Source organism: Cicer arietinum, chromosome 3 (assembly GCF_000331145.2).
Source record: "Cicer arietinum cultivar CDC Frontier isolate Library 1 chromosome 3, Cicar.CDCFrontier_v2.0, whole genome shotgun sequence".
NCBI classification, from domain to species: domain Eukaryota; kingdom Viridiplantae; phylum Streptophyta; class Magnoliopsida; order Fabales; family Fabaceae; genus Cicer; species Cicer arietinum.
Window position 1 is genome coordinate 68,684,175 of NC_021162.2, and position 13,004 is coordinate 68,697,178.

Genomic DNA, 13,004 nt, shown 5'->3' on the forward strand with positions numbered 1-13,004 from the left:
CGAGGCCAAAAGTAAAAATTCTAAATTAGATGAACAGAGGTAGCAGCAGAAGTACCATGAGCATCTAACTGCATTCTTTGTTGTAAATGATTGGCCAAATTTTCTCGCACGGTCCTTCCCGAAGGATCAACTTGCTTGCAATACTGTTCTCGATATCCCGAATCGTGATGATCAGACAATGCAACCTCTGGATGTATGGTGTCTCCACAGTCAATAATTATATTATGAAGCAAACAACATGTCAAGATAATGCTAGGCAATTTCCTCTTATCAGGTCTCCACATAACCTTACTAAGGATTCTCCAACTCCCCTTCAACAGCGAAAACGCCCTCACTGCTAGTAGTCTTGCAGATTCGTGTTTGTAATTAAAAGCAGACTGTGAATCTGATACTTCATTAGTTTCGTAAGGTGTTATAAGCCATGGAAGAAGAGGATAACTGCACCCACCAACTACATATTCTCTTAGCACATCTCCACCTAAAATTCTTGCATTTCCATTCAACCGCTCCCCATTCTGTGATAGTTTGAAAAATGCCGAACACTTCAATAACCTCGAAAACGTCATTCCACCCGGCAAACCAGTCACAATATCAATGAACCTCGTTTCATGATCAACAATTCCTTGTAACAACATGCTGTAATTCTTTTCTCCATCGCACCAATCATCTGATGATTGAACCGCTGGAAGGGTCATCATGACATGTGTTGCATCAATGGCACCACAGCAATTAGGCAACCCATAAGACGCCTCGAAACTGAACTTGATTTCCTGCATTCTATCGAAATCCGGCCAATTCAGATGACGTTTAGCACGTTCCTCCAACGCTTCAATGAATCTCCAAGTCACCTGAGAAACCGTCGACTGGCCAACACCGAAAGCAGCTCCAACCGAGACTTGAGATTCACCAGATGCCAATCTTCTAAGAGCAATGGCAACTTGCTTCTCAACACTAAGAAGCCTTCCTTCTATATTGATAAGTCCTGATGGAGGCCTTGATATGAGATCCTCCCTTACAAGAGAACATATATATTCAAATGTAGTCTTTGATACCCTAAAGAAATACTTAAACCCTTGTTCCTCATCACTAGGTACTGAGTATCCTGCATATGTTTGCATCCATAATAATATACATATATATATCAATAACACATCTAAAAAAATTAATTAATTATAATAAATAATAATGTCATTGCTATTTAAAAATGGAGTGTGGTAAGAAAATCCCTATGAAAGGGAAAGGGTTTCCTTCTAGAACAACAACATGGGACAAAATCATGAAAAAGATTGAAAATTTAAGGGAGAAAGTACCTGGGGCAGTTGAATTTTTGTGCCAGAAAGAGTCCCACCAATCGGTTTCAGTGGTTTTGGGTTGAACAGGGACAGGGTTAACTTGTTTGTGTTTCTTGAACTTGTTGATACTCTTTTGGGTCTTGTTTGATTTCTTGGGAAGGGGTGCCATTGATTCAGTGTTCCTGGATATGGGTTAAGCTTAATCCGATATTAGAGTGAACAGTGTCAAGAGTGAAGAAAGAGTCGTGTCAAAAACCAAGAGGAGTTCATTTACTCAAGTGTGAAGTTGAATTGAATGTTCACTCTCAAGAGTTATACTATGGTCGATTTTGTTGTCTATTTTAGGATTTTATAAAATGTCCCACATAAAAGATAAAGTATTAGTTCATCAAATAACGTGGATTTGTTGGCCTGCTCTACAATAAGAAACTGCCAATACTTTTCTAATATTTCAAGGTTCAAATTGAATCAAACAACAAACATCATCGTTACTTGATCTACATATTTTTCCTCTACTTTTCCATTGGTAGTATCGACATATTTTTCCTCTACTTTTCCAACAAACAAATAATTTTAAGTGGCATTTTAAAAATAAAAAAATAAAAATTATTTGTGGTTTAGAAATTTTAAAGTACCATTAAAATAAATGTTGTTTGTCAAAATTATCTGTTTATTTATTGTAGACAGAAATAATTGGACTGAGATAATAAATAGTTAATAATAATATATAAAAAATATTTATTTATTTATGAAATATAGCAAAATTTAATAATTTTATTGTTGTGTGTAAATAACTTTAAACTGATAATTAAAAAGGAACCGAAGTATTAAATTATTTCTCCTTAGTCAACTTTAGTCACTTTTTTGTTACAAAAGAAATTATCTGGAATGATAAATATAAGAACTTGATAGATAAAATAATCTGAGTTTGAATTTGTTTACTAATTATTAATTAATATTTGTAATTAGAAAAATAGGACATTTTCCATTTAGAGGAATCTTAAGCAAACATTGGTTAGACTTTCAATTGACATGTAAATGTTTCAAACCATTTTTGTTGAAGGAAAAAAATAAGTTTTCCATAAGTCAGTTGATGTTAGTTCATTAATGACTGGATTGCTTTTGTTAATCTCTGCATAATGAGTTGAGATGTTTCAATTATTTCTTCTTGATTTCTTTCTCCATATTGGCCGAGGAAAATTATTTTATTTTGGTATTTGATCCTTCTCCTCTTGGCTTCTCTCGCTTGCATTGAGAAATATAATGACTAATGATTTGACAATTAGAACAAATCAAATTCTCATAAACTACGTTCATATAAAAAGCAAAACCATCTCTTTCTGCCATTATTTCCTCGTAGAACTTCTAAGAGAAAATAATGCAAAGCTGAATTCAAAGAAATGATTCCCTAATGGTATCATCTTTAATTGTTGTTCAAAACATTTTTGAAGATACTTATGTAAAAAAAGAAAAAAGTTTTGAATAACACTAATCAAATCAATATCAAATGTATTGGAGTACTAATAAATTATAAATGGATGATCTCTACTTTATAAAGACCTTGTGAATTGTTATCATCTCTAAAGGCATTTCCCAAGCAACCCTTTTCAATTTCATAATAGCTATTTTACATTTAAAAATAACTTATCAAAATACATAAATATTCAACATCCTATGTTGAAATGAAAACTATCTTCTAATTAAAGGTACAAACTTGTGAAATTAATAGTTATTTAAAAATACCCCTGCACTCTCTATGCCTATCTATATCTTCTGCAGCACAATTTAGAAACTCTCATGCCACAGTGTTATGGAAGCAATTAGTAACTAAGTGGAATACTCAATAATAAACAAAGCTTCTCCTCACACACTATTCAAACCTTCTGATTCATCTCTCATGGGGTTTGACTTGTGTGTATGGATCATATAGCTGCATACTCCAACAGCCTCTTCAACTGTCACATAAACCCATTTATGTCCTATTTCATCAAGGAATTTTGATTTGTTCAGCTTCTTTGTCACCTCACTTCCAGTGTTGACCAAAACAAGCTAAACACATAGGAAATGACGAGTAATTAACGCTCAATATTCTAAAGTGACAAATAATTTGAGACAAATTAGTATTTTAATCGGATTAGATAAAGTAAATAATTACTTGAATCCCTTTTCGGTCCACCGACTTCTTGAACTCTTCAAGCATACTTATTCCACTTGTATCAATGTTTGCTACAGCTGCGCCAATGGGGTAAGGAGTAAATATTATTAATTAAAGTGACACTAACGATCATTTACAACTATCTTCAAGGAAATTTGAACTTTGTCTCTAGAGATTACAAGTTCAAACTTTTATCACTACGTTGACACTTCATGAACTTATTTTGTTATTGGTTTCACGAATTCAAACAACAAAGACCAAATTTGAGTGCATCATGGAACCAAACTGTTAACTGTTTAATTACTTTAATTAAGAACTTACCAGTCATATCCACTATAACATACTGCAAACTGGTCTGCCCTGCCTCTTTTATTCTTTCTTCCTCCTCATCAATCCACCTTGTGATTCTATGAACAAAGTTTTCTAGTAAGTTTCCAATTTTATTGAAGGGAAATTATTTTTTGCATACAACTAAGAGCAAAATTCCAAATCCTCCAAGTGTCTCTTACCTTTCTCTTAAATAGCTTGAATTGGCAAAGTAAATTGGTGCATCAATTTCAAGAATTAGTATTCCAGGAATATTATGTGCATTTGGATAATGTTCTACATTTCTGTATGCTGCAGAATTTGGAATGTTTCCTAAAACAAATGTTTTAGGCCTTGCAACAAATAAAAGTAATCTTAGTAAAGATAGTGAAACCTGCATATAGACATAAAAAAACATATATTAATTTCAATAACATTTTATATCATAACACACACAAAAGTTAGGGAAAAAAGTATATGAGCACAGTGATACTTACTGCTATTCCTAAGCCAATTTCAACACTGCCAAAGACAACTCCAAAATATGCACTGAGGCATACTAAAAAGTCAAATTTGTCAATTTTCCATAAATGAATAGCTGCTTGAAAATCTATGAGTCCAAGCATTGCTGATACAATTATGGATGCTAGCACCACCAGAGGAGTGTAATAGAACAAGGGTGTTAGAAATAACAATGTCAACATTACTGCTATTGACATTACAAGGTTTGATGCTGCAGTCTTGCATCCAGCATTGTAGTTCACAGCCGTTCGCGAAAATGGTGCTGAAATAACATCCAATTTTTATGTCACATTTGTTGGCAGATATTTGGTTGGTTGTTCAATTTATATATTTTTTGTAGTGGTGAAAGGTGAAGACTAAAAAATCAACTTAGAGGTTAGTGATACTTGATACTAATAGTAATAGATATTAATGAAAAAAGTACCAGTTGTGAGGTAGCAAGAGGTTAATGAACCAAAAATATTCATGGTTCCCATAGCCAACATCTCTTTATTGCCATCAATATAGTAATTCTTACACATTGCAAAGCTTCTTCCTACAGCTATTCCTTCCTGCACATTGTGACGTCAACAAGTTTCTTAGATATATATTTTTAAGTGTTAAAATTCCATTTCATTTTCTAAAAAATTCTTACATCAATAGTTGATTTTTCCAAAAATAAACAAAGTAGTAAGGTTGTGATTTTATTAGAGTTGAAATATTTTGTACTCACCGCAAGAGCTATAATACCAGTAATAAATCCAGTTTTGATGGCTATGCCCAAATAAGGTGACACAAACACTAAATCTGCTGCCGAAGGTGGATTTATCCCCTTCTTCAATTTTCCTATCTGAAATTAACAACATGCAAATACTAACTATCACTTAACTTCACAAAAGAATATAACATTCATGGATTCATACAATTTTGATCTAGAATTAATTTTGTTTTAATTTTTTGTTAAATTATAAATTTTGAATTCATTGGGCATGCACAAATTAGTTTTACACTTGATGAATCCAATCTAATAAAAAACTTATTATTTTGCCATGTTCATACCATTAATAAAGTACACTTTTTAGGACGAGATGTAATGGCAAAATAATTGACATTTTTTTTACAGAGCCAAAATAATTGATTTTGGTTGAATGCATTGTAAAATTAGCTTTAGATCGATAGTGCATATCTTTAAAGTCAATTATTATTATCATAAAAAAAAAATTATTATACAGGTTACATATGCATCCAATTAAATCATTGTATATTACTTTGTTATGCTAGTTTTATAAGTATGTCAAAAAAAACCTTTATTTATATGGTGAGATATATTGTATGTAAATTTATATCGACCAGTGGTTACAATTAAATCAAATCTAATAAAATTATATGTTTATACAAATGGGAGCCTAACAGAAACAGTACTAATGGGTCCACGTTAGGGTAATAATTGTGGGTTGGTCCAATAACAACAACCTAAAAAGGCCTAAAAAACATGTGATTGTGTGTGCCATCTATTCATAGTGGTTTTTTTTGGCTATGTGTGAGTCACGAGTGCATTGCGATTTGTGAAAGGAATGAGTAATACGAAAATGCAAATAGTAGAAACATTTTGTAACTGACCACTTGAACACCGTGCTTCTCGGCATGAGTGAAATAAACCAATAGACTTCCCAATATGACACACGTCAATGGAGCCATTGCTGACACCCAAAATAACTTCGGTTTTCGTTTGCTCTGTCGTCACAATCATAACACATTCACTTGTTTATTTTAATCAACTTCAACAAAATATAAATAAACATTAACATAAACATTTACTTAATCACTCAAGAAGTTAAATTATGCTTACTTCCAGTATGCAAATTTTATCACTTTAAAAACTGTTCTTACACCATCTCCAATGTTGGAAAAAATTAAACATTGTTCTTAAGTTGTTTTTGAAGTTAAGGATAATTTATGAATTTAATGAACATCTATTGTTAATATAAATGGTTTTACATTTACACCACGAGTTATACTACATATAATATTAATTACACTGGTTAATTAATTAATTTAATTAATTAATATGAGTAGTATTATATTTAAAAAATCGAGTAAATGTTTTATAATAATAATTTCAATATTAGATGAGATGATAAAATTAATAGTTACAATAATAAATTTGGTTTACGTGTATTGTGAATTTTCTCATAATTTATTGGATATACGGTATAAAAAATAAAAATAAAAATTCAATGAGAAACAAAATTTTTAAAGCAGCTATGTCCAAGTGGGGATCAACAAAATATATTTCATCAGGTTTATGGCATATTTGTTCTGAAGTGGGAATCAAATTAATGTCTACAAGTTTACCTAATTTGGCTAAAAAAAGCATTATTTAATATATTATTATGATATAAATTTAATGGTATTTTCCATTGAATAGCTTACGGTGTAGTATAACAATTTGTCATGGGCGTAGGTGGCTCGCCAAAAGAAAGGATCTAATGTCAATTTAATTGAAAATTGGGATACTTTGAAGAAAGTATAATTCGGTTAGTTAGAGTTAGGAGTGACAATGTAGAATAAGTTGGTTTTAAAATTCCATTCCCCAAGAAACACGGGGGTTAGGATCTTATCGGACCCTCACAATCACAATATATTTTTGTTTGTTTAGTTAGCATTATAAGTTTGGGGAATTAAGTAATAATAAACACATTATAATTGATTAAGGTGTGGGTTAGGTATGAGTACTTACGAAGTATCTTGCGAGGAAGAGGTAGAAAAGAAAGCAAAATCCCAAGACAGCGGTTTCCCACCTCCACTGCATTAGTAAGAAAATAAGATTTGTTTATTTGAAAGAATAATATGTGACGGAGTATAAGAAGAAAATGAATTACCTGACTAGTTTGGGTGAAAACAGAACGCAAAACTGACACAACATCAGATTCACGTGTGAAATGCTGAAGACCAAATATCGCTTTTAATTGTTGCAGACAAACTACAGTGGCTGCTCCTCCCATGAATCCTACTATCGCTGCATGTGATAGAAAATCCACAATAAACCCTAACCTGCATTCATCAATTCGCTCAATCATTCACTATATTATTCATTAATTATACATAATAATATCAAAACTTACACACCCATTTCAAATTTTAGTGCTCTACATCAAATATTCAACCTCAAATACCCCAATCGCACTAAACAAGTTTATTCCAGAATTTTATTAATTAATCTCGGTGGTCGGTGAATCTCATAATTGCAAAATACAAAATGATTTGACAAGAAAAATTAATAAAGACAAAAAATTCCAGCGCACCTCACAGCCTATTGCTGATCGTTTATTTTTATTTCAGAATAATATAACTTCGCTATAAATTATTAAGTTTGGAAAAAAAGTAATATAATGAATTTAATATCTGTTTATTAATTAGATAATAAACTAATATTATTCTACCAATATATATTTCTTTCTGTTTGATTGTGAAATTTTATCAATAATAATGAATGAAGTATCATAAATATATAGTAGTATATAAGTAATAATTTTTATAAATATTTTTATTTTAAATAATATATAAATTTTATTATTTAATTTATTATTAATAATTAATTTAAGATTTTAATTATTGAATTTTTAAAATTTAAACATAAAAAATAAATTTTCAGTTAATAATTTAATAGAAACGGTGGATATTTGTGATAAAAAGGTTAGAATTCTATCATATGTTTTGGCAAGTTTTGAAACAAAATAATTTTACTAGTAATATTCATACTCTCAATTTAGAAAAGCGCGTCTGTCAAAAAGAGAATTTACAAAAGCACCAAAATATCATGATTATATATTATTTTCTTTGTAAGATGGAAAAAGATACCTCACCATATACGGTTCATAAATTTCTTACATAAATAAAAAATTGTGTGTTCAAAAAAGTTAGTGGAGTATATATAACTAATTTTAATTGATTTTAAATAATTTATCAACAATTTTTTAAAAACAAACTAAAATTTACTTTTATTTCATTGTATTATGTTTTCACTTGGAAACAAAATAAAATACTCCTTTTAAAATAAAATTCATATAAGTAAAATGAATCTATATTCTTTTAAAAGAAATATAAACAAAAATTAGCAATTTTTTATTTAATAATAATATCTCTCAAATATGGTTAATTTAACTTTTTATATTTTCAGTTATCTAATTTATTAATCATATAAGATAATTTTAGACTTTAATTTTTATAAGAGATTAAATGTAGTCAACAACTTTTTCTTAATATGCACAAGTGGAGTAGTACCTAAAGAGGCCTAGTGATAATTGAAGAAGTCCAGCACAGAATGTAGCTGTAAAAGCAAGGTGGAGATAAAGCGTTGGGTTTTCATTTGGATTAACTTCACGGCTCAATATTGAACCTATTAGAAGCGATCCAACCGCCACAGTTCCAACCGCCACATCTCTCGAGCTACCCATCATTGCATAAATAATTGGTGGTATAACGCTCGAATCTGCATTCATAATTCATATCTAAAATTAATTTCTTCCTTAATAATGTCAAAATCCAAAATTCGTCAAAAAAGAATAATCCCAAAGAGAAATAATAATAAAAATTGACCAATATATGATTTGAGGTTCATATTGATGACATGTCGAGATATTTACATTTTTCTATAACTTTTTTATTTACTTTATATTATTTTGAATGTTTTATTTATCATTTTTTATTTTTAATTATTTATTATTTTACAATATTAATTACTTTTTATCTACTTATATATTTTTATTTGTTGAATTTCAACTTATTAAATTTATCAATCAAATGTAATTAATAGAAATATTTAAGCAAATAAATCTAATTTTATCATTAAAATTAACAAAAAAAAATCATTTTTTTAAGAATGACACACAATTGATCAAATCAAACAAGTAAAATAAGACGACGATAGTGTCATATTATACTTCTCAATAATAACCCCCATATAACCACAAAATTTACTATTTAAATCAGATATAAAATGTTTAACTTAATAATATTAACATTTTTTACTTGTTCATATATGCTTTTTAATTATGACTAGAGTAATTGCATAATCCTCCCGTTGACTCAAATATAAAAGATGAAAATGAAATTAGAAATAAAAATGTCATATGGTAAACCAAATATAGTCATACTTGGTAATTCTACATATAAAAAATTGAATTAATTTCATCCTATTTAATATTATATTTTTCAGAATATTTTTTTTATATACAATTAAATATTTTTACTTATAATTGAAAAAAATTAAATAAAAATAACTACTTTTCTTAATTTATATGCAATTAATTATCTTTACTTATAATTGAGTCCGTTAATAGAGAGAGAAAAATATAAAGTTTGTATTACAACGTGAATCTTTATAACTAGCAAAAAAAAAACTCTCTTTAGATAATATTCACAAATAGAATTTGTATTTTGACTTAAAGTTGTATTCGACTTAGTTAGATTCTGTGCAACGCAATGAATCCAATACATTGTGAAGTTTGGAGTATTGAAAGATGTTGGATCCAATAACAAATTTGAGAATGGAGAGGATACAAACAAAAATATAGCTTGCTAGGATGATAATAATAATAATAATAATAACAATATTAATAGAGTTGAATTATACTCACAAAGTCCAAGAATTGGAGGGAGGTTGGCGAGCTTGGCGTAACTAATCCCTTGTGGAATAGCCAAACTAGCAATGGTGATCCCAGCAATAAGGTCTGATTTCAAAAACTGAAGGGTATAATGTGGGGCCCACTCCAAAATGGGGAAAAAGTATTGAAGTGCAAGCACAAACCTCTTTGAAGTGGGTTGGTTCTTGAACTTTTTCAATGGGTCATCTTGGAACAGAGTCTCTTTCATAGAGTGTTTGAAAGACTCAATGAAGGGTTTAGGTGGTGGTATAACCACACGTTGCACACTCTCAACGTTCATGGCTGATGATGGGCAAGCATAGTCTCTATTACTCATTTCTTAACACAACACTAAATTATGTCTTTTATTTGGCAGGGGAGTATAATCTATACTTTATATATAATTTTAATTGACAGGCTTTAATTGGTTGTAGCTAGCAAACTAGGACTATATACAGGGTCCATGTGTTGCCAAATGTAAAAATGTTTTATTAACTAGTAAAAGAAAAGGGTAAGTGGTGAATTGAGAATAATGAGGATAAGGATGAAGGAATTGGCAAGTTGTTATGAGAGAGTTGTGAATATGGAAATGGCTTTTTATAAGAAAAATTTGATTTACAGTCGTCGTTTGTGTGGTCGGTGTATTGGGATTCTGTCTTGTGGATGATTAATTATAAATTTACTACTATTCGGAAGAAAAATAAAAACATTTAAGGTATCTTGGGTTGTAAATAGAAAGTGAGAAGATGGAAACATATAAAAAATAATAAAAGAGTATCAGAAGAGAGAACGAAAGACAATTATAATATATTTTATTTGATGATTGGTATAAAAAAAATTTAAAAAAAATAGAAGAGAAAGATATATGTTTAATTTAGTAAAAAAAAAAAGAGAGAGAAAGAGAAATGTGTTTAATGTGTAAAAGGATAAAATATCCTTATTTGTATATTATTTAAATATCCTTATTTGATTATCCTCGACTCATAAAGTCAGTCAATAATAATCCACGTATTTCATCCAAATTTTTATCTAAATAAATTAACTTTTGCTAATATATTTTTGTTTATAAATAAAACTAAAGGAAATAAATTGTTTTTTTACAAGTTCGTCATTGTACATTTCAAACAATATATTTATACACAAATTAAATGTTGAAACAATTTAAGAATGGTAAAATGGGTGGAGTTGAATGATAATGGATAAATCAAAATAATCTCATTATAATCCAATAAAAGTTCTTAAAAAAATTCAATTCATCCATTATTATATTTTAATGGTTTGATATCCATCTAATCTCTTTAGTAGTTTTTTAATATTGTAATAAATGATAAATCTAAAATAATAATAATAATAATAATAACAGATTTATTAATTTTAGAAATAATGTTATTTACTATTTTAAAAATCTGTTTTTTTATAAAAGTAAAAAAAAAAATACTTTAAAAAAACTGTGTGTATATTTTTTATAATAATTTATTTATAAAGGTAATTTCAAAATTTTAAAAACAGTTTTTTTGTTTTAAAGATAAAATTTTGTTTTTAAATTTTTTTGGTAGCATTTTAAAAAAGTAATTTTTAATATTTTAAAAATAAACAAACAATTATTTATTATTAATTTAATAAAAATATGGTGGTTGGGTGGACCGGGCGAAATTTTGACAATTCACACAACAACAGATGATGACTCGCTGCAGAGTTCTAACGATTGGCGGAGCTCCGACGACCTTCTTTGATGATATGATAATTAGTAGAGTTCCGAATGTCTGACTTCCACCTACCACCTCCTATTATTAACATAATTAATTAAAAATTATTATAATTAAATTATATTTTAATTTAAAATAAAATAACTTATTTTAAAAATAAAAATAAAACAAATCATTTTTTAAAATATGTTTATTACAACTAGTGTTTTACTAACAGTTTGTTTATCAATAAAATGAAATATCATTTTTTTTAAACAATTTTCTTAAATAATAAAAAAAAATTGAAAAATAAAACTAAAATAAATTTTGGAATTGACTATATTTATTGGGTATAAGGAGTTGACTATTTTAAATTAATAAAAGAACTATTTTTAAAATAAAAATATATATAATACATTGGATTGTATTATAATAAGTATGTATAATTCATTAGATTTTACAAAAATACTGGATGAATTGTTAGGTTTTTTTTCTTGTCATATATATTCTTTTTTTTTTTTAAAGAAAAAACTAACTACTATATTCTATATTAATATACATGCAAAATTCTTTCTCTCTCTGACTTTCTTCGCAGGTTAGAAGAGAAAAGGGAAAGTTATGGGCCCCAAACCTTTTAGTTTCCCTTCTCCATTTCTCTTATCTTCCAAACAAGTCAAGTATATGTTTGGAATTGCAATTAGCTTAATTTATCGCATCTTAAAGAGCTTCACCTCAATTCCACTAAGCTACAAATTGTAATTTTAGTATTGCCACACGTATGAATGTGAAAACACTAATTTTCAAACACCGTAAATCTTCAATTTCTCACTTAACTCTCTAATTCTTACTTTTCTCGCATAAATTTCTCTTAAGACAAATATACCATTAAAATAAATAATAATAAATATTCAAAAAATACTTGTTAAATAATTAAAAAACAAATGAAATTTCGAAATTTATACTTTCACTATCTGGAAATTTTATAAAGTAGTCTAATTCTTTAATTCATTTGAATATAATTTTTTTTCTTAACTTAATCACTAAGTTATGTAGTTAGATATTAAAATAGTTTGATTTTTAATATATTTAATTTTAAAATCATAAAAATATTCGTAATGTTTAATTTAATTAAAAATATTGATATTGTTGTATTGTATATTTTTTGCGATGAATGATTTAGATTTGTATCCAAAATCTATATATTTTACATATTTTAGTTTACTCAAAATGCTTGTTAGTTTTTTTATCGGCAAATGAAGAAAAAACATTATCTCTCAATGTATCAAGATTATTCACTAAAATTCATTTGTTTAGGTTTCATTATTGTTTAGTAAAAATATTAAATTAAAAAGAATGATAACTACGAAGAATAATTAGAATGTAATTAAGATTTTTTGTTTCAAATGTATGATTGCAAATG

General features: G+C 28.2%; 2 protein-coding genes across 2 annotated transcripts; both read right to left on the reverse strand.

Moving 5' to 3' along the window:
* Positions 1-1,606, reverse strand: LOC101514760 (protein ANTAGONIST OF LIKE HETEROCHROMATIN PROTEIN 1). Its single transcript, XM_004493642.4, has 2 exons — positions 1,311-1,606; positions 1-1,102 (listed from the first exon to the last, which is right to left on the reverse strand). Exons 1-2 carry the CDS (start codon positions 1,459-1,461, stop codon positions 21-23), a joined length of 1,233 nt encoding a protein of 410 aa, XP_004493699.1. The 5' UTR covers positions 1,462-1,606; the 3' UTR covers positions 1-20.
* Positions 1,607-2,784: 1,178 nt separating this feature from the next.
* Positions 2,785-10,472, reverse strand: LOC101515313 (sulfate transporter 3.1-like). Its single transcript, XM_004493644.4, has 12 exons — positions 9,894-10,472; positions 8,539-8,746; positions 7,137-7,308; positions 6,995-7,060; positions 5,875-5,988; positions 4,988-5,104; positions 4,700-4,826; positions 4,251-4,537; positions 3,957-4,147; positions 3,769-3,854; positions 3,448-3,524; positions 2,785-3,341 (listed from the first exon to the last, which is right to left on the reverse strand). The coding sequence occupies exons 1-12, from the start codon at positions 10,234-10,236 to the stop codon at positions 3,156-3,158; spliced, it is 1,974 nt and encodes a 657-aa protein (XP_004493701.1). The 5' UTR covers positions 10,237-10,472; the 3' UTR covers positions 2,785-3,155.
* Between the last annotated feature and the right edge of the window lie 2,532 nt (positions 10,473-13,004).

Excerpts from the sequence above, each read along its gene's own strand:
- LOC101514760 (XM_004493642.4), bottom strand. The coding sequence starts at position 1,461 with ATGGCACCCCTTCCCAAGAAATCAAACAAGACCCAAAAGAGTATCAAC. Across the intron at positions 1,103-1,310 it reads CAAAAATTCAACTGCCCCAG|GATACTCAGTACCTAGTGAT; the intron begins GTACTTTCTCCC and ends AAACATATGCAG.
- LOC101515313 (XM_004493644.4), bottom strand. The coding sequence starts at position 10,236 with ATGAGTAATAGAGACTATGCTTGCCCATCATCAGCCATGAACGTTGAG. Across the intron at positions 5,105-5,874 it reads AGAAGCACGGTGTTCAAGTG|ATAGGAAAATTGAAGAAGGG; the intron begins GTCAGTTACAAA and ends TGTTAATTTCAG. Across the intron at positions 4,148-4,250 it reads AAATTGGCTTAGGAATAGCA|GTTTCACTATCTTTACTAAG; the intron begins GTAAGTATCACT and ends GTCTATATGCAG.